Source organism: Aspergillus versicolor (genome assembly GCF_001890125.1).
Source record: "Aspergillus versicolor CBS 583.65 unplaced genomic scaffold ASPVEscaffold_7, whole genome shotgun sequence".
NCBI classification, from domain to species: Eukaryota; Fungi; Ascomycota; class Eurotiomycetes; order Eurotiales; family Aspergillaceae; genus Aspergillus; species Aspergillus versicolor.
Genome location: NW_024467530.1, coordinates 1629096 through 1653610, shown reverse-complemented (window position 1 = coordinate 1653610; position 24515 = coordinate 1629096). Strand labels below are relative to the sequence as shown.

At 49.7% G+C, this 24515-nt stretch overlaps 7 protein-coding genes across 7 annotated transcripts; 4 read left to right on the top strand and 3 right to left on the bottom strand.

Annotated features, from left to right (window-relative positions):
* Window positions 1-498: 498 nt before the first annotated feature.
* On the top strand, window positions 499-3441 carry ASPVEDRAFT_43997 (putative NADH-ubiquinone oxidoreductase 64 kDa subunit). The gene is made up of 5 exons (XM_040812953.1): window positions 499-1595; window positions 1656-1996; window positions 2045-2195; window positions 2251-2982; window positions 3077-3441. Exons 1-5 carry the CDS (start codon window positions 773-775, stop codon window positions 3091-3093), a joined length of 2064 nt encoding a protein of 687 aa, XP_040670272.1. The 5' UTR covers window positions 499-772; the 3' UTR covers window positions 3094-3441.
* A 374-nt stretch (window positions 3442-3815) lies between these two features.
* ASPVEDRAFT_43995 (uncharacterized protein) lies at window positions 3816-5151 on the bottom strand. The gene is made up of 4 exons (XM_040812952.1): window positions 5060-5151; window positions 4923-5002; window positions 4550-4742; window positions 3816-4348 (listed from the first exon to the last, which is right to left on the bottom strand). Exons 1-4 carry the CDS (start codon window positions 5075-5077, stop codon window positions 3827-3829), a joined length of 813 nt encoding a protein of 270 aa, XP_040670271.1. The 5' UTR covers window positions 5078-5151; the 3' UTR covers window positions 3816-3826.
* A 174-nt stretch (window positions 5152-5325) lies between these two features.
* Window positions 5326-7727, top strand: ASPVEDRAFT_196988 (uridine kinase family protein). Its single transcript, XM_040809225.1, has 8 exons — window positions 5326-5906; window positions 5992-6119; window positions 6214-6358; window positions 6431-6473; window positions 6528-6641; window positions 6705-6746; window positions 6797-7028; window positions 7093-7727. Exons 1-8 carry the CDS (start codon window positions 5730-5732, stop codon window positions 7574-7576), a joined length of 1365 nt encoding a protein of 454 aa, XP_040670270.1. The 5' UTR covers window positions 5326-5729; the 3' UTR covers window positions 7577-7727.
* A 122-nt stretch (window positions 7728-7849) lies between these two features.
* ASPVEDRAFT_196985 (pre-rRNA-processing protein ESF1) lies at window positions 7850-10446 on the top strand. Its single transcript, XM_040809224.1, has 2 exons — window positions 7850-8033; window positions 8121-10446. Exons 1-2 carry the CDS (start codon window positions 7967-7969, stop codon window positions 10208-10210), a joined length of 2157 nt encoding a protein of 718 aa, XP_040670269.1. The 5' UTR covers window positions 7850-7966; the 3' UTR covers window positions 10211-10446.
* Window positions 10447-11279: 833 nt separating this feature from the next.
* ASPVEDRAFT_54651 (uncharacterized protein) lies at window positions 11280-14956 on the top strand (the record flags this gene model as incomplete). Its single annotated transcript, XM_040814956.1, has 2 exons — window positions 11280-14749; window positions 14896-14956. 2 exons carry the CDS (start codon window positions 11280-11282, stop codon window positions 14954-14956), a joined length of 3531 nt encoding a protein of 1176 aa, XP_040670268.1.
* A 360-nt stretch (window positions 14957-15316) lies between these two features.
* Window positions 15317-17913, bottom strand: ASPVEDRAFT_135412 (putative sugar hydrolase; the record flags this gene model as incomplete). The annotated part of the gene is made up of 6 exons (XM_040807211.1): window positions 15317-16477; window positions 16544-16821; window positions 16879-17528; window positions 17584-17647; window positions 17707-17821; window positions 17881-17913. 6 exons carry the CDS (start codon window positions 17911-17913, stop codon window positions 15317-15319), a joined length of 2301 nt encoding a protein of 766 aa, XP_040670267.1.
* Window positions 17914-18541: 628 nt separating this feature from the next.
* On the bottom strand, window positions 18542-24001 carry iml1 (GTPase-activating protein IML1; the record flags this gene model as incomplete). The annotated part of the gene is made up of 1 exon (XM_040816233.1): window positions 18542-24001. One exon carries the CDS (start codon window positions 23999-24001, stop codon window positions 18542-18544), a length of 5460 nt encoding a protein of 1819 aa, XP_040670266.1.
* Window positions 24002-24515: the final 514 nt, after the last annotated feature.

Genomic DNA, 24515 nt, shown 5'->3' with positions numbered 1-24515 from the left:
ATATTGTGGTCACGGAAAATGGCGTTTTGAGGAGCGGCTGGGCTTGTATTGACATATCCCTCTTGTTATGGCGTGCAATGGATCTCTTATCTCTACTTAGCCCAAAGCACTCTTCTAGTATTTTGATGGGCCTTTTATTTTCTACCTAGTCCATTTAATATATCATTATTATCTCTTCCCAAGAGACAATTTTTTTGCTTTTGCAGTCTTTTCTCATCGGATCTTCGGCTCAGGCTGTAAGCGGAAGTGGACCCCTGCCAATGCGTTGATACTATCCTTGTCACCTCGTGGCTATACACCATAATGATGTATGGAGCTCTTGCCCAGAGGAGCAGCATAGGCTCCTACTAATAGGCTACACCGGTGTACCGAATCAGCGCATCAGCCCATGCCGGATCGCAGGCATTTCGTCCTAAACTGGAGCATTTGAGGAAGGTCGAAAGAAAATCCCACGTAATGTCCGATCGGTTGTGTTTTTACAACCTGGGCTAACGTAGTGGAGTTAGTCGGTCCCATACCGAGTGGGCCAGCCCAGAATGCTTGGTGGGCGGCAGAATGACGTTGCGGACACTGGATTTGACTGAACCGTGCTAGCCGTACGGCGTCACGGACAGCTCATTCCGCACGGTCTCAATTCTCCCCATCCGCCTTCCATGCCATCCACCTTCATTCTTTTAATCACTCTTTAATTCAGGCTTGTCTTGATTCTCGTGGCGTTGACCGTCACCACGTCTCGGCCTCGTCGCTCCCTCTCCTCATCCTCCGCTGAGCCATGAGCGCTGCGCTGCGTCTGGTTCGTCCGGACGCCCTCGCGCTGAGGACCGGACTCCTTTCGAGACAAATACATGCCTTAAATACTTCAATATTGTCTAGACGTACTTCCGGACGGCTCGCATACCATACCCAGCCTAAATCCCTACGCCAATCCCTCGCGTCGCGTGCCTTCTTCAGTCCCCAATATTCAGTCCGACACAAATCCGCCGTCACTACACCAAAGGAAAATGAGAGTCCAAAGGCATTCCGCCTTCGGAATATAGTTTTTAAAACCTTTGCCTACTGTGGTTTCTTCATTGTTATGACGGGTGGTGCCGTGGTGGCATTCTTCATTTACGATGCGACAACATATCGCGAACATCCAAGCGCTGAGGATATCCCGGTTTCCGAACTAGCTCTTAACCCACGCCGTGGAGGACCGAAGAATTTACCAGTTGCTGAAGTTCTGGTGGGGGACAATGATTCCGATGCAATGCAGGAACAGAGGGACAAGCCCCGGCTGGTTATTTTAGGTACGGGCTGGGGTAGCGTTGCCCTGCTCAAACAGCTAAACCCCGGTGACTACCACGTTACCGTGGTTTCTCCGACCAACTATTTCCTGTTCACGCCCATGCTGCCTTCTGCGACTGTTGGTACCCTTGGGCTGAGGTCACTCGTTGAACCTGTTCGTCGTATTGTCCAGCGTGTCAACGGACATTTTCTTAAGGGAGAAGCTGTGGACGTTGATTTCTCAGAAAAATTGGTTGAAATAACCCAACTCGACGCTCAAGGAGATAAGCAGCATTTCTATCTTCCATACGACAAGCTAGTGGTTGGCGTCGGTAAGTACTGCTAGTGCATGTGTCGTTGCGTGATGTACTAACCCAATTACTTCAACTCAGGCTGCGTTACAAATCCTCATGGTGTTAAGGGCCTGGAGAACTGTCATTTCTTAAAGACGATAGATGACGCCCGCCGGATCAAGAATCAAGTGTTGGACAATATGGAACTCGCTTGCTTGCCTACCACTTCTGACGAAGAACGCAAACGCCTCCTATCATTTGTTGTCTGCGGTGGTGGACCAACTGGTGTTGAATTCGCCTCGGAGCTCTTTGACCTTCTGAATGAAGATCTGCTCTATTCTTTCCCGAAGATATTGAGAAATGAGATCTCTGTGCATATCATTCAGAGTCGCAGTCACATTCTGAACACCTACGATGAAGCCCTCTCGAAATTTGCCGAGGTGAGTATTGGTTTTATTGAAAATTTGGCAGGTGGCTAATGAAAGCAGTCTCGGTTTGCGCGTGATGATGTTGATGTGCTGACAAACGCGAGAGTAAAAGAAGTACACTCTGACAAAGTCGTCTTCAGCCAAATAGAGGATGGCAAGACAATAACCAAGGAAATCCCTATGGGTTTCTGTCTATGGTCAACCGGTGTTGGTACGTAAACCTGATCTGGAGACCATTGTGTTAGCTCTGCTAATAGGTATAACAGCTCGCGCCGACCTCTGCCAAAAGATCTCGGACAAACTTGAATCTCAGAACAACAAGCATGCTTTAGAAACCGACTCCCACCTCCGTCTTATCGGGGCACCTCTCGGGGATGTGTACGCCATGGGCGACTGCTCCACCGTTCAAAATAACATAGCTCAACATATCCTGTCCTTCCTCCGCACCATCGCCTGGGAAAAGGGCAAGGACCCCAAGAAAGTCCACCTCACGTTCCGTGAATGGCGAGATGTCGCCTCACGAGTCAGAAAGCGTTTCCCCCAGGCCTCCAACCATCTCCGCCGCCTTGACAGGCTCTTCGAACAATACGACAAGGACCATTCCGGTACTCTAGACTACGACGAACTCTCCGAACTCCTCCACCAAATCGACACAAAACTTACTTCCTTGCCCGCAACTGCCCAACGCGCAAACCAACAGGGCGAATATCTCGGCCGCAAGCTTACTAAAATTGCTGCCGCTATGCCTGGAATGCAGGCCAATGAAATCGACCACGGCGACCTCGACGAAGCGGTTTACAAAGCCTTCCACTACAAACACCTCGGTAGCCTTGCGTACATTAGCAACGCTGCTATTTTCGACTTTGGCGGTGTGAATTTCGGTGGTGGTGTCCTGGCCATGTACCTCTGGCGTAGTGTTTACTTTGCCGAGAGTGTCAGTCTGCGGACCCGGTGTATGCTCGCCATGGACTGGGCCAAGAGAGCGCTTTTTGGAAGAGGTACGTATGATACACTCATCGCGCTTTCTCCGTTACCTCGTGTTTCTATTTTAACCCTATCCGGTATTCAACTAACATGACTTCTTATTTCCAGATCTCATGAGCTTCTAAACGTCCTCAAAAAAGACTCAATCAGAGAGAATTTCATTTTCACGTCCCTGACATTGTGATATATAGTCTTGGATCTCCACCCTTGTATATCTTATCTTTGGATTATATCTGGAGCGGACGGATATATCTAAATTTGTCATACTATCTAGAGTTACTATGTTTGGAGTTGATTCTTGGTTGGAGAAATTCATTTTCGGATACATAATCATGCAATGATTAATCTATAGCATTGGGCTTATACAATCTTTTTTTGATCATATTCTCTTGACGCAGTTCAGCTAGGAGTATATATATGTGTGTGTGTTTGTCGTTCGGTCTACCTAACAAATATATATTTCCAAATTCTACCCTTTCGTACATCGGCTTCTAGTAGAAGCAGTAGTATATAAATCACTTTATCATGGTTTGATGCGACTAGCTAACCTACCTGGTATATAACTGTAATGGCTAGCGGACTTCCTTTTCTTTTAATAAAAGGCGATTGGCGATTACGCACGTTATGGGAACCACAAGGGCATACTTAGGTATTGTCAGACATTTGCAGATTATTCAGGAGAATATTGAAAACTTGCTTAGCCGCAATGTAATTTACTCGATACTTTACTTAGATACAAATCCTAATTAAGGAGAGGTGAAGGCCCCGACTCCCGAACGCCTATGCTTAACAAAACAATCCAATGGCCGAGGGTGTGGTGATATTAACATAATGTATCAAACCGAAAGGCCCAACCGGTCATGAAATCATTGGGTCAAGGTCTCCGTTGTTGGTCATTACAGTGTCGTTAGAAGCGCCATTTTGGCTGGCCCCCGATGTGTCCTGGGAGGTATTACTATTGTTGGATTCCCCGAGTCCAAGGTCCAGCTTGTCGGGGATCTCCTTCTTAGCCTCTCGGGCCTTCTGCTCTGCCCAAGCGTATAACCTAGCGAAGTCGCACAGTAGGGCTTCTGTACGAGCACCTTGATCTTGCAGGATTGCTGCATTGACCTTGGCATATATATCCCTACGCAAATCAGAGTGAAGAAGGGGAGCTAGAGATGGTGTTAGGTTTTCCTTGGGGAATATGAGAAGTGCAAGTGTCTTCTCAAGGTCTTCAAGGAACTGAGGGTTTGTTGGTGCCCGTGGCGCGAGTTGTGAGGTAGCAAACTCGAGCGCAGGTGTGATGTCTCCATCCGGGTTTAGGGTGCATGAGCGAATTAACTCCACAAGCTGCAAGCGTAGTAACGCAAAATGCAGAGATGGGTTTTCGTCTAGAATCTGCATTGATCAGTCAGAAAACTGCCGCAATCAAAGCAATGGAAATAGGCAAATGTGGTGTTGTATGTTGTTCATACTGAGGACTGAAGATGTTTGTTTATCAACAAAACCCAGAAGGGTAGTTCTGAGTGGTGCATGAAACTTGGTCTAATCATAACAAGAAGGGAATGGGAAGAGTCTGAAGGGTGGGGTAATTCTTACCTGAGGATTGAGCTCATTGATCTTCTCGATTGCGGCCTTAATGTCTCCCGAATAGATAGCCGTTCGAATTTCAACCCGTTCCTGGATTGATTCGACATCCACTTGATGGATGTTGGCTTCAAGTGCAAACCTCTGTGCAGCAGCAGGGTAGCCATTGGTTACGAGGTAGTCCATGACCAATCTGTTCATATCACTTCATGATGTTAGCAACCAGGTGCGAACTGAGATAGGCTCGTACAAAGGCACATAGACAGGATGATATCAGAAACACAAGTTAATATGTTCTCCTCAAGGTGTTTGCAGAGAGATTCCCAACTTGAATATAAACGCATCATTGAGAGGGACAGGAAGCTTCGATGGGAAAGAAACGTACGTTTTGGACGGCTTAACCTCGTCGACTTTGCGCTCAAAGTTGTGACATGTTGGCGTTGAAGTTGAGGGAGTTGGAGACATCTGCAACCCGTGTTAAAAATCGGCAAACACGGACGCACGAGACGCCGAGAGGCATACGTAATTAGCAGAAGACATGATTCCAAGATGGAGAAACTGTTGGGCTATCAAGTGCCCTTGTATTGAATCATAGGCCGCCCGTGAAGATGGTGAGCTTCGCAGACAGGAGCCATGAGGGTGTTTTGGGGAGAAAAGGAAGAAAGAAAAATTGAGAGGGAGAAGAGGTGAAAAGAAGGCGATGGCGGAGACAGTCACGTGGTGTACTTACAGGAAATCAGCAAGCGAACGTCACGGCCCTAGTCCAGATGCATCCAAGCGCTGTTTGCTCCTTTCCCCCTCTCATCGATTGGAATCGTGACTTTAAAACGGGACGGCTATATACGGATTGCTAGTCGGTCTGGACCTGTATCGGGAATCGTGATATCAGAGGCTTGAGTTCGATGAGAATACATTAAGTTCCCGAGTTGCACCTCAGGCTCGCGTGTGAAGCAGAGCAGCAAGCGCGCGCTAGTCCCGACTAGGAAGATAGACCGCTTAAGAAGATGTTCCAGGTTTAGCCTCATCGCACTCTTCAGAGGGCCTATCTCCCGCCTTCAGTCTTGCAGACGCTTGCTATCAGCTCTCCCCTCGCCGGATCGACCCCTGTTGCCTACTCGACCTGATATTATCCTGTTGCGTGAGGCTTAGATTTTCGAGCTGATACGCCCGTTACTTAGGAGTAGTAGGCATCATGGAGTCGATCCCGCCGGTGTACTCTGCTGCCACCAAGCCTGGGAAGCGTTACTCTCCACCATGGGCGGACTTGAGCATTATCGGGATTGCTGGCAGTTCCGGCTCCGGTAAAACGTCCGTGGCTATGGAAATTGTGAAGTCCTTGAACATACCTTGGGTTGTCATCCTTGTAATGGTACTATGAGCCAAAAGCCTCCAACTAGAGATGGACTTCGATATAGCTACCTCCTTCCGAACCCATGAGATCTGACGAGTTGCAGGATTCGTTCTACAAAAGCTTGACCCCAGAACAACATGAAAAAGCTCATGCGAACCAGTTTGATTTTGATAGCCCGGACTCAATTGATTTTGATGCTCTGGTGCAGTGCCTTAGCGATCTTAAACAAGGGTATAGTAGCCAGATCTTTCCGACTTGTGCTGCATAATCATTCCGCAATTGATATTGGTATTCCTGAGACTGACATCCCGTGGCCGCCTAAAAGAAAAAAAGTAGACATACCTGTCTATTCGTTCGTTCACCATCAACGACAGCCGCAAACTACCCCCCTCTATTCTCCTCATGTCCTTATTCTAGAGGGAATCCTTGCACTTCATGATCAGAGGATCATGGATTTATTAGACGTCAAAGTATGCTCCTTTATCGTGTTTAGACTTTTTTTTTTTTTTTTTTTTTTTCACGGGGCTTATACCCACCTCCAGATCTTCGTTGAAGCGGATATGGACGTCTGCTTGGGACGTAGAGGTGAGAATATACCATATAAAGGCTGTAATAGATGTCTAATGAATACCAAACTAGTTCTACGTGACGTCAAGGAAAGAGGCCGGGACATCGATGGAATCATCAAGCAATGGTTCACCTTCGTCAAGCCTTCATACAAAAAATATATTGAGCCTCAAAGATCAGTTTCAGGTAAGATTGATACTGTTCGCCTGCCGCAAGATTGTCGACAATTGGTTCTGACTACAAACTTAGACATCATCATTCCTCGAGGCATTGAAAATAAAACAGCTATTGGTAAGGTTTGCGTTCATATTATCTAGGTCTAAGACTAATGAGTCCCCAAGGGATGGTTGTGCAACATATCCGGCGTAATCTGGAAGAAAAATCCGAGAAGCATAGTGCAACCCTCCAAGAGCTCCGGCGCATTGCATCTGAGGAACAGCTATCTCCCAACGTCATAATGATGCCGCAAACACCGCAGTTTGTTGGAATGAACACCATACTTCAAAATCCGGAAACGGAGCAAGTCGACTTTGTTTTTTATTTCGACAGGCTCGCTGCGTTGTTGATTGAAAGGTACGTCTTCACATTTCAGACAATACTAGCCGACATCATGGCTGATAATGTATGACGGATTTAGGGCGCTAGATGGCACTTCATACACACCTAAAGCAGTAGAAACGCCTCAACATACAAACTACGATGGGCTCAACCAGGAAGGAATTGTATCCGCCGTTGCTATCTTGAGAGGAGGGTCATGCCTCGAGACCGCTCTTAAGCGGACAATTCCTGATTGTATCACCGGCCGTGTCCTCATCCGGACAAATGAACGCAATGAAGAACCCCAATTACATTATCTCAAGTTGCCGCTAGGTATTGAACAGCACTCCACGGTCATGCTCCTTGACCCCCAGATGTCGAGTGGAGGAGCAGCCTTGATGGCGGTTCGTGTGTTGATTGATCACGGCGTGGCCGAAGAAAGGATTGTCTTCGTTACTTGCGCAGCCGGTAAATCAGGCCTCAAGCGGTTAAGTGCCGTATATCCCCACGTCAAGGTCATTGTTGGAAGGATCGAAGAGGAGAGAGAAACTCGATGGATGGAGAACAGATATTTTGGATGCTGAAGTTATACATAGAGACGCACGGAGTTTTACATATATATATACTGCCCGTAGATACTGATCTTCTAGCGAAAGTGAGAATCTCTTTTCGATGAATTCATGTCAAGTGATTGATAACTATTTGATATTTTTTTTTGACCTAACTAGACTGAACAATCTACCTTTCAATCTTAGATATGTCCTTCGGAGCGGAACGCACGGACCATCTCCGACGCCGCAGATTCTGTGGTTCCGCCCGCCAAAAAATATCAAGCCTCAAAACTTTTTTTCTGAAAGGCCAAGATCACCGATTCACGAACACCACCTTATTTCTAATTTCATCTCAAATCTACGCATCAGCGTGCTGGTTACTTGTCCCATAATCTTGCATACACCAACCCAGACACCGCCAAAATGCCTGACGGCAAGAAAAGCAAGAAAGGCAGCGGAAGTGGTAAACGTGACGCTGGTCCAGTCATCAGTACGTATTTCCACTACTCGGTCACGCTCGGGTTCTTCAAGAGCCGACGGAGGTGGAATGAGTATAACTAACCTTGCTATCCTACAGCCGATCCCCGATTTGCAAACATCCAAACAGACCCTCGTTACCGCCTCCCCAGCAAACGACACACACACGTCAAACTCGATAAACGGTTTTCGCACATCCTGCACGATAAGGACTTCTCGAGAAACGCTGCTGTTGATCGCTATGGACGAAAATTGGCTCGTGATGATACGAAGAAGCACCTTGAACGATTCTATCGACTCGGGGATGATGAAGATGAGGAGGGTGAAAAAGATGAGGGCGATGACATTAGCGTTGATGACGACGATGAGGTATTAAAAGAGTTGAAAAAGGCCGATAGCAGAGCGCCGGGGTATGATCCGGCGCGTGATGGTGGCTTTTCCTCTTCATCTTCAGAGGAAGAGTCGAGTGAAGATGACGACGAGGAAGAGGAGGATGATGATGAGGAGGAAGCTGTTGGGGGTGAGGAATTGGATTTCCCCGATAAGCAGCGGGAGGATGTGCCGATTGGAGAGGTCACAAATCGGATTGCTGTGGTTAATTTGGATTGGGATAACATCCGAGCGGAAGATTTGATGGCAGTCTTTTCGAGCTTTATGCCTGCCGGTGGTCGGGTGTCGAAGGTTGTTGTTTATCCCAGCGAGTTTGGAAAGGAGCGCATGGAGAGGGAAGAGACAGAAGGGCCCCCGCGGGAGATTTTTGCTACGGAAGGCGATGAAGATGAAGAGGATGAGGAAGAGGAGCTTGACTCCGAAGAGGAAGAAGAAAACATCAAAAAATCGATTCTCAAGGAGGACAAGGGCGAAGAGTTTAACACCACGGAACTCCGGAAATATCAGTTAGAGCGACTACGCTACTTCTACGCTATTCTGACGTTTTCATCTAAAGAGGTCGCAAAGCATGTCTATGACAATGTTGATGGAGCGGAATATCTTACGAGTGCAAACTTTTTCGATCTTCGTTTTGTTCCCAATGAGACAGATTTCTCAGATGACCAGCCCCGAGATGAATGCGAGCGGATCCCGGATGGATATCAACCGAACGACTTCGTGACCGATGCTCTTCAACATAGCAAGGTCAAGCTGACCTGGGATATGGATGATAAGTCGCGCAAGGAAGCGCAGGCCAGAGCGTTCCGAGGGAGCCGAAAAGAGATCGACGAGAATGATTTAAAGGCTTATCTTGCCAGTGATAGTTCCGACGACGAAGAGGATGGAGGTGTGGATATCGTCGATGGCACGAAGGGGGAAGGCTCCAAAATCTCACAGAAGGAGGAAGAGCGACAACGCATGCGAGCACTTCTTGGGCTGGGCGCACAGCCTGCCCAATCCTCCAAACCTGAGGGACCCGTTGGTGAGATGGAAGTTACTTTCACGTCTGGTTTGGCTGGTGGTCCCAACCGCGACACTATATTTGAGAATGAGCCCGAAGAGACTAGCATTGAGAAATACTTGCGCAAAGAGCGCGAGAGGAAGAAGCGACGAAAGGAGAAGCTGAAGGGTGGCAAGGTTGACGATGACGATGACGAAGATAAGGACGGCGCAGATGAAGAGAAGCCACAGGGAGAGGAAGATATGGGCTTCAATGACCCTTTCTTCGAAGATCCCTCTGACAAGGCTGCTACCGCGGCTCGCCGCAAAGAGGAGAAACGTAGGAAGCGAGAGGAGCGTGAAGCTGAGGAAACAGCCGCTGCAGCCAAGCGGGCAGAACTAGAATTGTTGATGATGGACGACGATGATGCTAAATCTGGAATGAGGCATTTCGATATGAACGAGATTGCCAAGGCGGAGAAGCAAGCCCGCAAGAAGAAGGGCAAGGGCAAGGGCAAGGATCAAGCAGCGCAAGAAGCCACTGATAACTTCGAAATGGATGTCAGTGACCCACGATTTTCCCGACTTTTCCAAAACCATGAATTTGCAATCGACCCTACCAACCCCCGGTTCAAACCCACGTCAGGTATGAAAGCTCTGCTGGAGGAGGGCCGCAAACGTCGCCGGGACCGGGATGAGCGTGGAGATGAGGAAGATCAGGCTCGCGATTCGAGGACGAAGAAAAAGCGGTCTAAGAAGAGCAATGGTACGGATGATTTGAAGAATTTGGTGGAGAAGGTGAAGCGGAAGACGAAGGCTTGATTGATTGATCATGCTTGTACTTGTATAGATCTACTGTTTTTCGCGCCACGTCGGCCCAAAAGCGACTTCGGGATTTTGAGCATATACCACCATTTGAATGACTTGTATCACAACCATATATTTGCCCTTTTATTGAATTAATATTTTGCGCCGTCGGCTAAAGGCCCTAGTTCTGGAATTGCTTCTTTCTTCCCCTCCCTTTCGCCTCTGTCCCCGTTAGTTGACCAACCCCTCGGGCCCAATATAAATATATGATGCAATTTAAATGTAGCCTGCGATAAAAGTTTCCATCCCGGCAGTCATTGCTTGTCGCATCCATGTTTGTACATGCAGTAGCAAGGTTGGCTGTGTAACGCACCTGGTCATTTGCATCTGATCTGAAAAAGAGAAGGGTCTCTGCTCTACCAATCGGAGTCTGGAGACAACCCCAAGCGATGTGATCGGTGGTGAATAATCTCCCGACCTCCAAGAGGCTGCAGGATGTGAACCACAACAGTGCAATGGGACAAGGGTATGTCAGTATAGAGGGCGCCTCGAGGTGGCATTCACTCACCGCCCTTTCGGCTTCTTCACCAACCCAAAGGCACCAACCACTTTCCCTTCCCATCCCTCCACCCCTCTACCCCCCCTCCTCCACTTCTCATCTGCTTACCACTCGTGTTTAAGTGTGGTGGGTGTTTCCAATTCCTCTGCCCCGCGGTTTGTGAACCCTCTGTCCCGCGTTTTTCGTTGCTATCACCACAAGGCAACGCCTACCGGATCCGATACAGATCGGCTGCCCCTCGGGTCGACGGATCCTCGAGAATGGTCCTCCTGCGATAGATTGAGTGATGGGAACTACAGTTCAGTTTTGTCTGGCTGTCGGTAATTTGAATTCGATCTATTTTGACGTGCGCCTGTTCGTTTAGGATTGCTGTGGGATCTATTCACTTTGTTCTGGGTGAATCCAATTCCCCTGTGTTGACCTCTACCTGTCTGCTCCGTTCCTGCATTTTTCTAGCTTGCCTTCCTTTCGACTGGGGCCTTTTCCTTCTTTTTGTCGGCTCTAGATATATTCTGCGGTGTCATAATGCTTGGCCGACTTTTGAACACTGCCGCCTCGACTCTGAATCCCTCGGCGTATTCGACCAAACCTACCCCACAACTTGAATCGGTCACTGAAGAGGAGCATACGTCCGGCCTCTTATTCCCCGATGCGAGTGTGCTTCGTCGCTCAAATACGCACGCATTTCCTCTACAAACCGCTTTCAATTCCCCCAACGCCTCCGCAGCTGGCGCCTACGATGACCGTGCGGGTGTGGAGTTGGATCCTCTCAAGGACTTCCGAGTGATAATTGCCCAGAATTCGCTTGGGGATAGAGAACCGTGCATTCTCCTAGACTCGAGAGCTGATGCATCGGAACCACCGTCTCCAGGACTTGGGTTGGAACCCCAAGTGTTTGAGACTTCCGGGCCGAGACATGCACGCACCATCTCCTCACTCTCGCGGGGGCGGCGGGGTTATCTGTCCCAATCGTCATTAGCAGATCAAAGCCCGCTCTCATTTGCAGCTGATATGCGCAGGACGTCGCCGACATCCTCTAGTGCGTTCGCCCGTGCCCGTGGTCGTAGTTCAACAATGGCCCAAGCTGGAGGGTTACAAGAACCTGCTCATTCGCGCCATCCGACGGATATGAATGATGCAGGTCTATTGAACTGTATATTTGGCAGCAGTGCATTTAGCTACCGTGGCTCGTCCACAAAGATGCATATAATCTCTGCGGATGATACACCCGGCGAGACCGGCAATGCGTCCCATGCGAATCGGAACTCTTTTACGCGATCATATGCTACTGGAAGCTCCTCAGGATTTGCCGGCACTAACCGTGCTGACCAAAAGCCTCGTTCAAAGGTGACTATCCTTGTGACAAGAATGTTCAGTGTCAACTTGCCCGAGGCGGGCGATGCAGCTGAGGCGCAAGAGCTTGCTTCCTCGCTATACCAAGACTCTTTACCGGAGACTGGTTATCCTTTTCCAGACGTTACGAAGCGTAAGAAAATAAAAGAGAAGAAAACGCCGATGTACGCAGTTGCCATCACGATCCAGATTCCGCTGTTGCCTCGGAATACTGCGAGACCAGTTTCTCGATTCAGTACTCAGGGTCAGGACTCACCCAAGCCGGGGATGTCTTGTTCATTAGACTCGGACCACCGCTGGCGTGGTGGGTTTCTTGATGACACTGTTGCGTCTGCTCCTGCTAGCTTGGACGAACGGATTGATCTACTGGTGGACCATTGGGATGTTATCAACCGCACATTGTCACATCTTGAGAGATTATCGCGAAACGAGATACTCTTTCTGTTGAAGAGAGTTGATACCTCGGGAATGCACCCGAAACCCGCCAAGCTTCCAAATATGCAACGAACAAATCAAACATTCCTTCACTTACCAGCGAACGTTTTGGCGCTTAATTCGAGATTGAAGGAAGAAGCTTCTCGAAGTGCTCGTCGTATCAGCAGTGCGCTACATATTCCCAATGTAATAACGGGACAAAGTCGCTGGGGTGTATGGCGCGAGGAGGGTCGTTCGATCGTGCGGAACCTTGGCGACAAGGAGCATAGCTTCTTCTTCCTCGTTCTAATCACTGCCTTTTTGGGAAATCACACGGAGTGGTTGAATGCACTGGGCCCTGACTGGTACCGACGGCGGCACTATCTACAGCAAAAAGCTCAGCAGGATGCAGAACCAGCCCTTCCTAATAGGACGGTAATTGTCTCTCCTGATAAGATGACTGCACGGCGACTCATCTTTCTCCTGTCGGCATTTCTCCCACCGAAGCAGCGCTTCGAACCACTTCCTTCCCCCCTTCGACCGGGCACCTCTGCCTCAACTCGTGCGGTCTCTCAAAGCCCGCCAAACGTACCTGTCTTGCGGCAAGAGCCACTTCGCAGAGCTATAGAGCGGCGATCTCGCGTACAACGGTTGAACCTCGCCGATAAGGATAATCATCACCGATCTGTTAGTGCTTCGTCGAATGAGACGGCTCATCGGTCGGCAGATGATGTTGAAAATGATTTTAGCACGTATCGCAGGGGCTCAGATGCTCGTTCGATCAGAACAATTGGGATTCCGATGCATGCAAAGGATTCACGCAGCAAAAACATTAGTACGGCGACAACATCAACCGCAAATCCTGGTAGCGCAGTTCCTGTACCCCATTTTGCGTCCCAAGGACGAACTGAAAGGGAAGGGTCTGATCAAGCTCTCGAAGATGGGGCGGATAGTTTAGCGTCCGAGACCCTGTTGAAGAACTTACAAAGAAGCGAAAGCTCAACGGTAAGCGTCAACGGTAGCCTTCCCTCAGCTGGAGGTCGGTGGGGTAGTCTTTTCAGCGGCCTCTGGAGCTCTCGCCAGGAATCATCAGCGGACTATGGCAGTGCTGGACCGTCATTTGGACATCGTCAGCGCTCAACGTCGATCTATAGCATCCCGTCAAAACGGAATCCTCCGACTCTTGACCAGATGGTTGAAGAAGCGTCTGGCGAAGAGCCTCCCCAGATCGCTAGTAGTGCCACTATCTCCATCCCGCAACCTCCAAATTCTCAACGAAAGTTTGAAGAGGACACACAAGACCTGTCTTCAACAACGGACAACACTAAGGAAACGTCGCTGAAGCTATCTGTCCGTGAAGAGGATGGGATCGTCGATGTTGAACTTCCATTGCCCGGGTTTGTCTCATTGTCTTCGTCTGGAGAATCCACCATGGCATCTCCGAAGAAGACTCGGACATCGGTAACGAGCATCGATGCCCTCGGATCCACTCATAGTAGTGGCTCGGGGTTCCATAACCAGTCGAAAGACAATGATAGCCCGAATATAAACGTCGCTGGGTGGTTAAAAACCTTCCATTACGATTTTTTACTTCAGGGGGTGCGACCTTATTCTACTCTGGAGTCTGATATTAAACGTGCAATGCAATCAGAACCCACTCCGAACAGCGCCATGACTTTGGATGCTGATGGGTCAGATAGGTGGGTGGATGTTGCAACGACTTTGATTGCGGATGTACGAACCTTCACTGTGAAGCGGCTGCGCCTTAGACGTAGAATTGTCGGGGCCAGCCCCGAGAAATCACCAATGTCACCACGCGGAATACCGACACCGCCGGGTGCCACCCGTCATGTCTCGGGAGGTTCCATGTCCACCTCCCAGCTTAGCGGCTACTTCTCCTCTGCCATGAGCTCGGCTTTGCCGTCCCCTAAACCTCGATTGGATGGGTACAATATCGGCGAGGTGGAAGAACGATTTGTCGAAGAGCCTGTGATGGACTTGGACGGAACCCTTGTGGATGCCCTGGAACGCGTGCTAGCCCAAAGTGGCCCATCCTCTTTGGCACCCACCCGAGCACCATCACCGTCCCGATCTCGGAAGGAGAGTGACAAAACCCCAGAGTTTATGACTATGCGAGAGGATATCCCTCCACTTGAAGCTCCCCGTACCGAATGTCGCCGTGTAGTCTTGGGGGCACTGGAAGAGATAGTCCGCAGCGTCACAGCCGAGCATTGCCGTGAAGATGAGGGGGGACTCGGCCTGACCGAGAGAGAGCGGAAGCGTTTGTTGTCAGGAGTCGATAACACGCTAAGAGAAGGAGTCCGAAGATGGCTTCTTGATGTTGAAGAAGCGTGGTAGAACCCCTGCTCGTCAGCCACTTACAAAAAGCCTTTCCACTTGGAAAATTTCTCCCGCCATACACCTTAGCGCTTTAATTTTCAAATTTTTGCAGCATTTTGCCTTGGTACCAACCGGCGATCTTTTTATTTGTTGGTTGTTTATCTGTGGTGGTTTTGTGTTTTTTTTCTCTTTTCTTTCTCGTTTTGATTATGATACCCATATGTCATATGTTTGAGTCTTTCGGCTTAGTTTCGTTACCACAGCCTCTGCATGATACGTGATACGTTAACGGCCTCGAACACTGCATACATAAATCTGAATTACTCGTCAAGACCTTGTATTATCTATCAGTCTAGTGTAAGGGTGAATCACCACCTAGGGTAATACGTTGGGCATAATACTAGGTACAGCAATGGAAACAAGGGCTGGGTTGACTTGACTCGAAATGAACGAGTTTAGTGCCCAACCCAATTCACCTGGATGCTTGTCTCATCATCATCATCCACGGTAGCTATAACATCACCACTCTCTTCATCACACTTAACCGTCAGAACATTCAACGCCTCCTGCGTATTGTCCGGATCAACGATCTCAACATTTACCTCCTTGCCACCAAAGTCCCCATTAACCAAAACCTCCAACCCATCGAGCGCAGGGCCATCAGGCCGTTCCAGCGTCGGGTTCAGCGGTGTTACCGAGCCAGGCCGGACAAGTATCGGCAAGGTGTCAAACCCATGGGTTTCCGTATACCAGCGCCCGGACTCGTATGATTTCTCATGATCAAACCAAGAGATCCAGCTCCCATCACCATCCTGAGGCGTCCTGGGTACATAGAAAGTCACAGACCCTTTATCCGAAAAGACAGGGGCAACGAGCAAATTGCTCCCAAACATATACTGTGTATCCAGCGAATACGTATTCAAATCCTCGGGAAACTCAACGAACATTGGACGCATCAACGGTGTCCCGGTTCGATGCCCTTCTAAAGCCTCAGAGAGGAGATAAGGTGTAAGTGTGATTTTGCGCTTCACGCAGTCCCGGAGCACATCAGAGCAATCCTCCCCGTAGATCCAAGGGACTCGGAACGAAGAGCTTCCATGGAGCCGGGAATGCGAGGACAGGAGCCCGAACTGGACCCAGCGCTTATACAATGCTGGCGGTGGGGTTCCCTCGAACCCGCCTATATCTGATGCCCAGAAGATATATCCGCATAGGGAGAGGGAGAGGCCGCCCCGTAGTGACTCAGCCATGGCTTCGTAGGTTGACTCGCAGTCGCCACCCCAGTGGACGGGGTATTTCTGGCCACCGACGGAGGTGGAGCGGGCGAAGAGGAGGCTGTTCGAGGGACCCGAGACGGATGTCATGGTCTCATAGACTATCTTGTTGTAGAGAAGGGCGTAGTAGTTATGCATTTTGACAGGGTCTGAGTTATCGTGGTACTTGATGTTTTTGTATGGGATGCGTTCGGCGAAGTCAGTTTTGAACGTGTCGATGCCCATTTCCATTAACCGGGTTAGGTGCTCGCAATACCAGGCGCTGGCATCCGGGTTTGTAAAGTCGACGACGGCCATGCCCGCTTGCCAGAGGTCCCATTGCCAGACTGAGCCATCGGTCCTCTGTTCGTAGAATTGTTGGTCAATGCCTTCGTTAATAATAATGAAATTTTATTGTCAAAGACAAACCTTGATGAAGTACCCGTTTTTCTTTCCGATCTCGAAGAGAGGAGAGGCTTGCCCAACGTACGGATTGATCCAGATACTAAGCTTAAGCCCTCGATCTTTGAGGCGTTGGAGGTACCCAGCTGCGTCAGGGAACATTTCAGAGTCGAATTCAAAATCACACCATTGGTACGACTTCATCCAGAAGCAATCGAAGTGAAACACCCCCAGTGGGAGATCTCGGTCTTTGAAGCCGTCCAGGAAACCAGTCACGGTTTCCTCGTCGTAGTTTGTGGTGAAGCCTGAAAGCCACTGGTTAGCAGAAGGACATGCACTAGATAAGAGAGCCAAAAGCGCACTTGTAGTAAGCCACAAATTATAACTCCAAGCAGGAACCAAGCTAGGACGGCCAGTTAAAGCCGTATACCGGGCCAGAATCTCCTTTGGCGTGTCTCCTTGAATGACGAAATATTCCAATTCCTCACCAGGAATCGAGAGATTGACCCTGGTGGTCCTTTCGGATTGCAGTTCCAAGCTCACTTTGCCGGGATTATTCACAAAAACACCGTAGCCATTTGAGCTTATATAGAACGGGATATTCTTATAAGCCAATTCTGATGAAGTGCCACCGTCTTCGTTCCAGATATTCACGCTCTGACCGTTCTTAATGAAGGGGCCGAATCGCTCGCCGAGCCCATAGAGTTTCTCACCGACGCCGAGATCGAGACCCGCAAGCATGTAACCCTGACGCTCAAAGAAAATGCCATCCTCGAAGCGGGATTTCGGGGTCGTTTGGTCGCCTATGTATCCGATCGAGCGCCATGAGTGGCCTGTGAGTTTTCCCTTTGCGCTAGAGAAGGTGAAACCCATTTCGTTGGGGGCTGTGTTGATGTCTAGACTGAGAGGACCACTGGCGTAGCTTAGATTTTTACCCTTTTCGTATACTATGCTGGTATGGCCTTCGGTGGTGGACAGTTCGTAATGCGGTCCATTGTCTAGCCCGCCGGCCCTGTACACAAGAAGCATTAGAGATCGTTAAAATCGAGTGGAGAGGGTCAGCAAACCAGTGGATAATCTTGACACCAATGATACCCTCCAGCGGAGAAGTTACGCGTGCAGAGATGGTAGCTGTCAACATAAGACTTTGAGTTATCTCTCTTAGCATCAGCTGGCCGGGATAAACTCACGAGAGTTCAGTGTATCTCCACGGTGTCGCTGGAACTTGTTCAGCAATAGATTCACTGCATCCCTCTCAATATCCAACCGCTCGACATTGCTCATCCAGTCTATACGAATCCCCTCCTATACCGTGATTTGTTAGCTCATCGACGATGCATAATCGAGTAGGGTCGAAATCTCACACGCAGGAGCCACATGCCCTCAGTGAACTTCATCTTGAAAAGAACAACCTGTTATTTCTAAAAGGAAAGAAATAATAACTGATTCAATCAAGAAGATCGAGTGTTTAAAGAACCAGACAAGTAAGGGAAGACCACCGGAATATATCTCTCCTGAGCAATCGCTCTTCGCGCCCAGAAATTCCGCATCCGCAAAGGGCAAGACTCCGTCCTGCATAATAGATTCCACCTTCCAGCAGCTTGGCTGGAAGTTCCAGAGCTTCTGTTTCGTTCGCATCTGGGATGATCGCTTCATGGTACGTAGGGCGGGGCAACTGAACTGGAGTGCTTCGTTGGCGAGGGGTATTCGGGGTGAAGCTGGTATGATAGATTATGAGAGGGGGTTGTGATTGAAGCAAATTAGCCAGGCCGGATATATCCACGAATCATCGACGCGGAACGGCGATGCATGCTAGCTAACGAAGCTCAAGGATGAAGTGGTGGAAGTGGGGGTGATGTCGAGGGGAAGAAGCTGTTTTACTTCTGCCTAAATCAACTTGGGATAAACTCCGGCCTTGTTCGGCTGAAAAGACAACAAGGCACCATTCGTTCCATTCATTCAAATATATAATACATCATATAGTACCTAGCAAGGAGCTCATACTTTATAACCTAATGTAACTGATCAGGCCCCGCTCAAGTTCAACGGCCGCAGCCCTCCACTTCTGGGGCTCCCCTTGGTAATCGAGCTATCATCCCTCTGCCGACTCCTAGGATCAAGCAATGGTAGATTTTCGCGTCTGGTCCCAGTGTTTGGCCTCGACGGCGTTCCCGGCGGGGGGGAGATGTGGTGGTTGATTACAGGTGCAGGTAGCTCTAAAGACGGAATAGACGCATCAACAAGCGATGTCGTTGTAGGTGCTGCCTTTGCTGAAGCTGGGTAAACAAAAGACTCGCTGTACAACTGCCCTAACCGAATAGGGTCATTGCAAAATTCCTCAAACCCGTGCAGGATGTTCTCCGGCGCACGGTAGAGGTTTGCAGAATCAAAGCCAGAGTGGCTCTGCGGACTCATTGAGCCGCCGATATCATGAATTGGGCGGACGAGGGGAGAGAGACGTGGAGAGGGGCGGTCTATCGGATCGTAGGTTCCTGCACGGGCCCGGTACTGCTCGGGCCGGTCATGTCGGGGAATGTCGCGACTGTTGGGTACAGTCCTTGTGCTGACAAGCCTGTTTGCTAGGACCAGAAAGTCCCCCTCGTCTGTTATCTGCACGAGAAGGCTACCTGACTGATGGATGTACTGGGAGTACCGATAGTCGGGTCCTCCCCACGAATAGCCAACATCAACATCCGGTGGGAAGTCAGACCGTGCTTCGAAGTCTAGCACAAAATCAAATTTCTTCAGAATGAGCTTTTGGAAATAATGGGCGTCCGGTGCGACTTCTTGCGTAAATGAGGCGGTGCTGAAAACAGCGGAGCTGGGTCCCTTGGGAGGAGGAACCTTCAGCTTAACCCTGTATGGACGGCGGAAAGGTTGCGTTTGATCAATCGCACTGGCTTCAGCGATAGGCACCTGCACAAGCTTGAGCCCGAACTTCTCTGCAGTCGCGGCCCAAGACTGAACTGTATCCTCAATAAGCTTCGGGGTAGTGTTCATCCAGCTTAGTTCAATATGGAAGCAGTTGTCAGGATTATGCAACCGATCGTAGTGCAGATCGATAACTTCGGGGCGATTCGAGCGCTTGCGAGGATCGACATCGTACTTCAACGTCTTTGACAGCATAACAGAGGCTTTGTTTTTCGACTTCGTTGGCGTATTCGGCGTTTGAGGAGCCGCTTGATCAAGGCTAGTAGTCCGCGAGTGAACACTCACAGGAGAATCCTTCCAGTTATCCGCCGTTGCAGGAGTTGACGGGGTTGACTTGTCCGGCCTGATCTGAGGGAACCAGCTGTTCCTAGATTCAGGATGTGAAACGCGGTACTCGCTCGAAATTTGGTAGAAGTAATTACCATCCCTGAAGTTGTGCCGCTTCTCCACGTGCTGGAATAGGCCACGGTCCCACAGCTTGTTCCCAAAATCGACGGCTTCTTCACGGCTGTCAATATCCCGGAAGTTTTGACAGAGCCACGTCGTGAGTTCGGAGCCAATAAAACAGTTATAGTGTAGCCTCCAATGCCATCTGCGGTCCATCATTCTCACCCCCTTTTCTCCTTGAATAATATGAGCTAGAGATGCCAGGCTGATATTGGAGCGTTCCAACAGTTCAGATTCTGGCAGCAGCTGTGCTGGGAAACTATCTAGCCCTGGGTCTGCAAGTAGATTCAACTCTGCGGCAACCACTTCCGATGGATTCCTCGTCTGGTACATGATGTTCAGCGGGTTTTGCTCTCTGTGCTTGTTGGATGTTTCGATTCTTTTCTCCTCCGGGGGGACGTATTTATGCCGCTGCCAAGTAAGGGTGAGCTGATTGATACCAAGCAAATGGATCTCCTCTTCGTTATCCTGATTTATAGGCTGCATGTGCCAGCGGGAATGCATATGTAGATGCACTGGAATCAGGACGTATCGAACACGCCAGAAATGGAGTTGCTGTGCCGGGTTGAATAGATAGTCGCGATGGCCAGCAACGTAATTATCAGCGTAGTTCCAGTTGTACTCTTCTGTTGAAGGGCGAAGCTTCATGTGCTTCACATAGTACTCGCGACTTAGGATTGTTCGCATAGCTGCAGAATACGTATCGTCAAGTCCACTCTTCTTTTCAGGTGCCAGGTCGGAAAGACTTCTATGTAGAAACCGGGTGACCTCAATCTCATTCCCTCCAGTACAAACAAGGCGATGTATTGAATGACCTTTCGAAAGGAAGACAGTCGTGCCGTCCCTTTCTAGGGCATGGGTGTCGAAGACATTTGGCGATTTGAGAGTATACCGTCCTGATGCCTCAACTACTCTTTCTCCTATAACGATCTGAAAACCGTGAGAAAGGCGCAGGGAAATCATTTCCCGCAGTAGCACCCCCGTAGTTTTCGGTGCGTCTAGGCCCTCCGCATCATCATTTGGGAATACTCTATAAGGAGTTTGCAAATAATCAGATGCAAGCTCACTTGCGGTGGGAAACTCCTCTGTTGTCAATGGCAAAACAGCAGGTGACTTCAAACTCTTCCATTTGACAACAGCAACATGAGGTGGCCTAGGATAGGCATGCTGCCAGCGACCGAACCAGCTGGTGTCCCGCGAAACCTCTCTAGGAGTATTACAAGGGTTCACGGAACGGACCCAAGGAGAAAGCAACCTGCTTTGGGAGGATTTGCCAGATGGCTCTCGTAAGCCAGCGCTTGGTGTCAATTCAAGCCTAGGAATCGTCTTTTTAGTCTGATGCTCGCCAGGTTTCTCGTTCAAAGGATGCTCGGGACCGGTAGCTGAGAATGACTCGGTCACGGAGCGCGTTGGTTGTTCCGGGTCCTCAGCGGATGTCTTTGCCGGGACTTTGATTGATATCGGCCTCGAAGGTGTTATAGTAGGGCTTTTGCGCGGCTTGGGAGGGGTGCTTGGAGCAGGCGAGGCCTCGACGACCGTTGCTGTTGATGCAGAATCGGATGTGCTTAAAGACTCCATGCTCTTCGATTCTTTAAGAGCCCCTGAACCCTTCTTCGTATTCGAGGTCGGCATGCCCGTAGCGTGTTCTACATTAACTTCTGTGCTTGCCTGGGCCCTGGGTGGAGCAACTCCTAGCCCTCTGAGAGCAAAACTGATTGTGCGCGAGATTCGCGGCGTTTTTGATTTGGAGGAAGCCTTTAAAGCGGGCTTCCTAGGTGAACCAGCCTTGTTGCCAGGCACCTTTGGAGTTGCCTCTTTCCGTGGCCATTCGTTCGGGTTCACTTCTTGTTCCCTTAGATGCGTTACTGACCTTGCAGAAAGCCGCTCGTGTGTACTAGAGGCCTGAACCTCGGGCTCACTTAGACGTTTCGGCTTAGTGTGCCTGCGGCGATGGTTCCGTCGTGTGAACGGTCGAAATACCATATCATCATAATTGTCCATCCAGGCTGCATTTGCAGATGCGTTCTGCGACTTGGCCAGTGTCATTTCCTTTGGACCTCCCATATGCTGCAAAAAGGGATCTGGTCGTAAACTATCACTCAACTGATTCTTGAGCAGGGAGTTCCGTCTAAACGAGGACCTAGATGGTGCAAGGGAGACTGAGTTCAGGCCTCTGGAAGTACCGTAACCTTCAAAGAGATAGGGGATAGAGATATCCGATTGTTCACTTTCCATGACTCCACCCATTTGTATCTCGTACATGCGTACTCGAGGAGTAAAAACCTTCGATTTTTTAGTCACGGTGAAAGGGATAGGAGCGTTCGGGTCCTTCTTCAGTATCCGCCGTGAAGCTCTATACGTCTCAGGGTTCCAGTACGAAATATCAAGCCAGTGCGGAATGCCGTAACTCCAGTCATGCGCACGGTGCCAGGGAGTGCGATGGCTACTTGCTGGAGGGGTGCTAGAAATGGTTGACTTCGGGGAGAAGTGGGAAGTTCGGTTGGTCAGACTTGCAAACGAGTGACGCATCTCTGGTGAATAACCACCGCTTTGAATGTCACCGTAGGAAGAGGTGGGCTGTCCACGACTCGGCTCGCGGTATTTGAATAAAGGCACGGAGTGGAGTGGCATCGGGCTAAGACAGACCAGATCAATTGCAATCCCCCGATTCGTGAGCGCTTCGGTGGTGGAAGTTAAAGACTCATAAGACACTTCGAAGACGCCACTACCCGGGGTGATGACAATGATGGATGTTCCAGTATGGACCATATCACGGTCGATGTGGTCAAATGCCAAATGTGAAGAAGCGAGGTGGACTGCTTCTAGGATATTGCCGCGCAGCGCAGTGCTGGGACGCCCCCCAATGGTGGCATGTGGAGTGGCGTTCGCACTCGTGAAAGGTGTAACGGGATCCTCTGGCATTTTCAAAATCGATACATCTCTTAAAAACGTCCTGAAATCCTTTTTCAACTCGTCAAGAATAGTGGTCCAATGGCCACTGGCCATATCATTGACCACAACACGGTAGAAGTCCCGAGCAGGGACATGGTTCGGGCTGAACGTATTCTTCAGACTCTCGGAATTAAGTGAAGTTGAAAGTCCAGTAGTCGAGGCATCATACTCAACCCGAGTGAATAGGACAATAGTGACCAGGTGCCTCGCGTCTGCATTTGCCCATCGCTTGAATAATTCCGGCAAAAACCCATTGATAACCCTGCTGAAGAGGATATCTCCCGTCCCTTCAGAGTCAAAGTCCCACATTTCCCTCGACATTTGAATGAACAAGACATACTTCGCAGCCTCGCTGCGGAACACAGGTATGGTCTGCGGCGAGAAGAATCCCGAAAGGACCTTTTTCCCCCGGATAAAGATGTTCTTGACAGTCGCCTTGATGTGGCCCATGAACACGATCTTCTGGCCCTTATAGACTATTTTCCCGGCAAGTTCCGACATAACGAGCCTCCACATGTCAGAGCGCACCAAAAACTGGTCACGGAAAGATATGTCCACATGAGACGCAGCACATTGCGCCTGCTCAACAATGGAAATAAACACTGAGCTTCTATTCTTGAAGCCAAATATGTTGGCAACACTGCTAGTAACAGAAAGCTCCAGCTTGGGGTGCCGGCTCCCAATCTCCTGCGGCAGCGGTTTAGCCACAAACAAACAGCGTGTCTGGAGCGGCGTCTTGAACTTGGACATCGCCTGGGACCGCGACGACGGACTGGTGTCAACATGCCCGCCATCACGTAGCGACCTCGAGCGTAAATCAGGCTTTACGGTCTGCGGCGCGTCCGGAAGAGACCAGGTCGATAAGATCTCAATGACATCGCCATCGCGCACGCCCGTGTCTGCGAACGCGGCCTGGCTGAACAAGATCTCCTCCTTGGAGAATGTCTCGTCGTGGACCCATAGAGAACACTTCCGCCGATCTAGCCCCGTTGATGGGAATCCGAAGGTGGTCTTGCCATCTGGGCTGGACGGATGGTCGCTGAGAGCGTCATGTTGGGTTGTGTGAGTGTCGGAGTGGGACGTGGAGACCGAGTCCAGAGTGGCTGCGCTGACCTGTCTCAGGTGCGAACGCCTCATGGACCCCCGCATAGACATGCTTCAGCTTCCAATAGATTGCATTGCTTACGAGATCCCCAAGAAATTAACCGTCCGCGATAATTGATCGACGTGGATGGATTAATTTTTGGGGTTCAGGAAGTCGAAGTCAGTTGCTCTCCAGACCGTCCTTATCGGGATCACGTGAGGAGCGATCACCTGAAGCACGTGACTCTATCGCACCTGGTGGTTTGAGCGCGTGAATACAGGTCAGCGCACCACCCCCCCTGGATTTGAGCGCTCGCGAGTTCCTTTAAGATCACGTGGGTAAGTCGGAAGAGTGAATGCAACTGTTAAACGACCTTGCAAAACCATCATTGTCAGTTTTAATAAATAGTTAGGTTAGTTCAACCCTGCAAAATGGGAGTTGTACCATGAACCCCTAAGCTCATTACAGTTCTGTTACCTGAATTTTCTACAACAGACTCTTTCGGGTCGAGCATTAGCCAATCCAACATAGAGGCCCTTGGATTAACCACTGCGATCCTCTTTCCTTGAAACTTCCAAATACCCA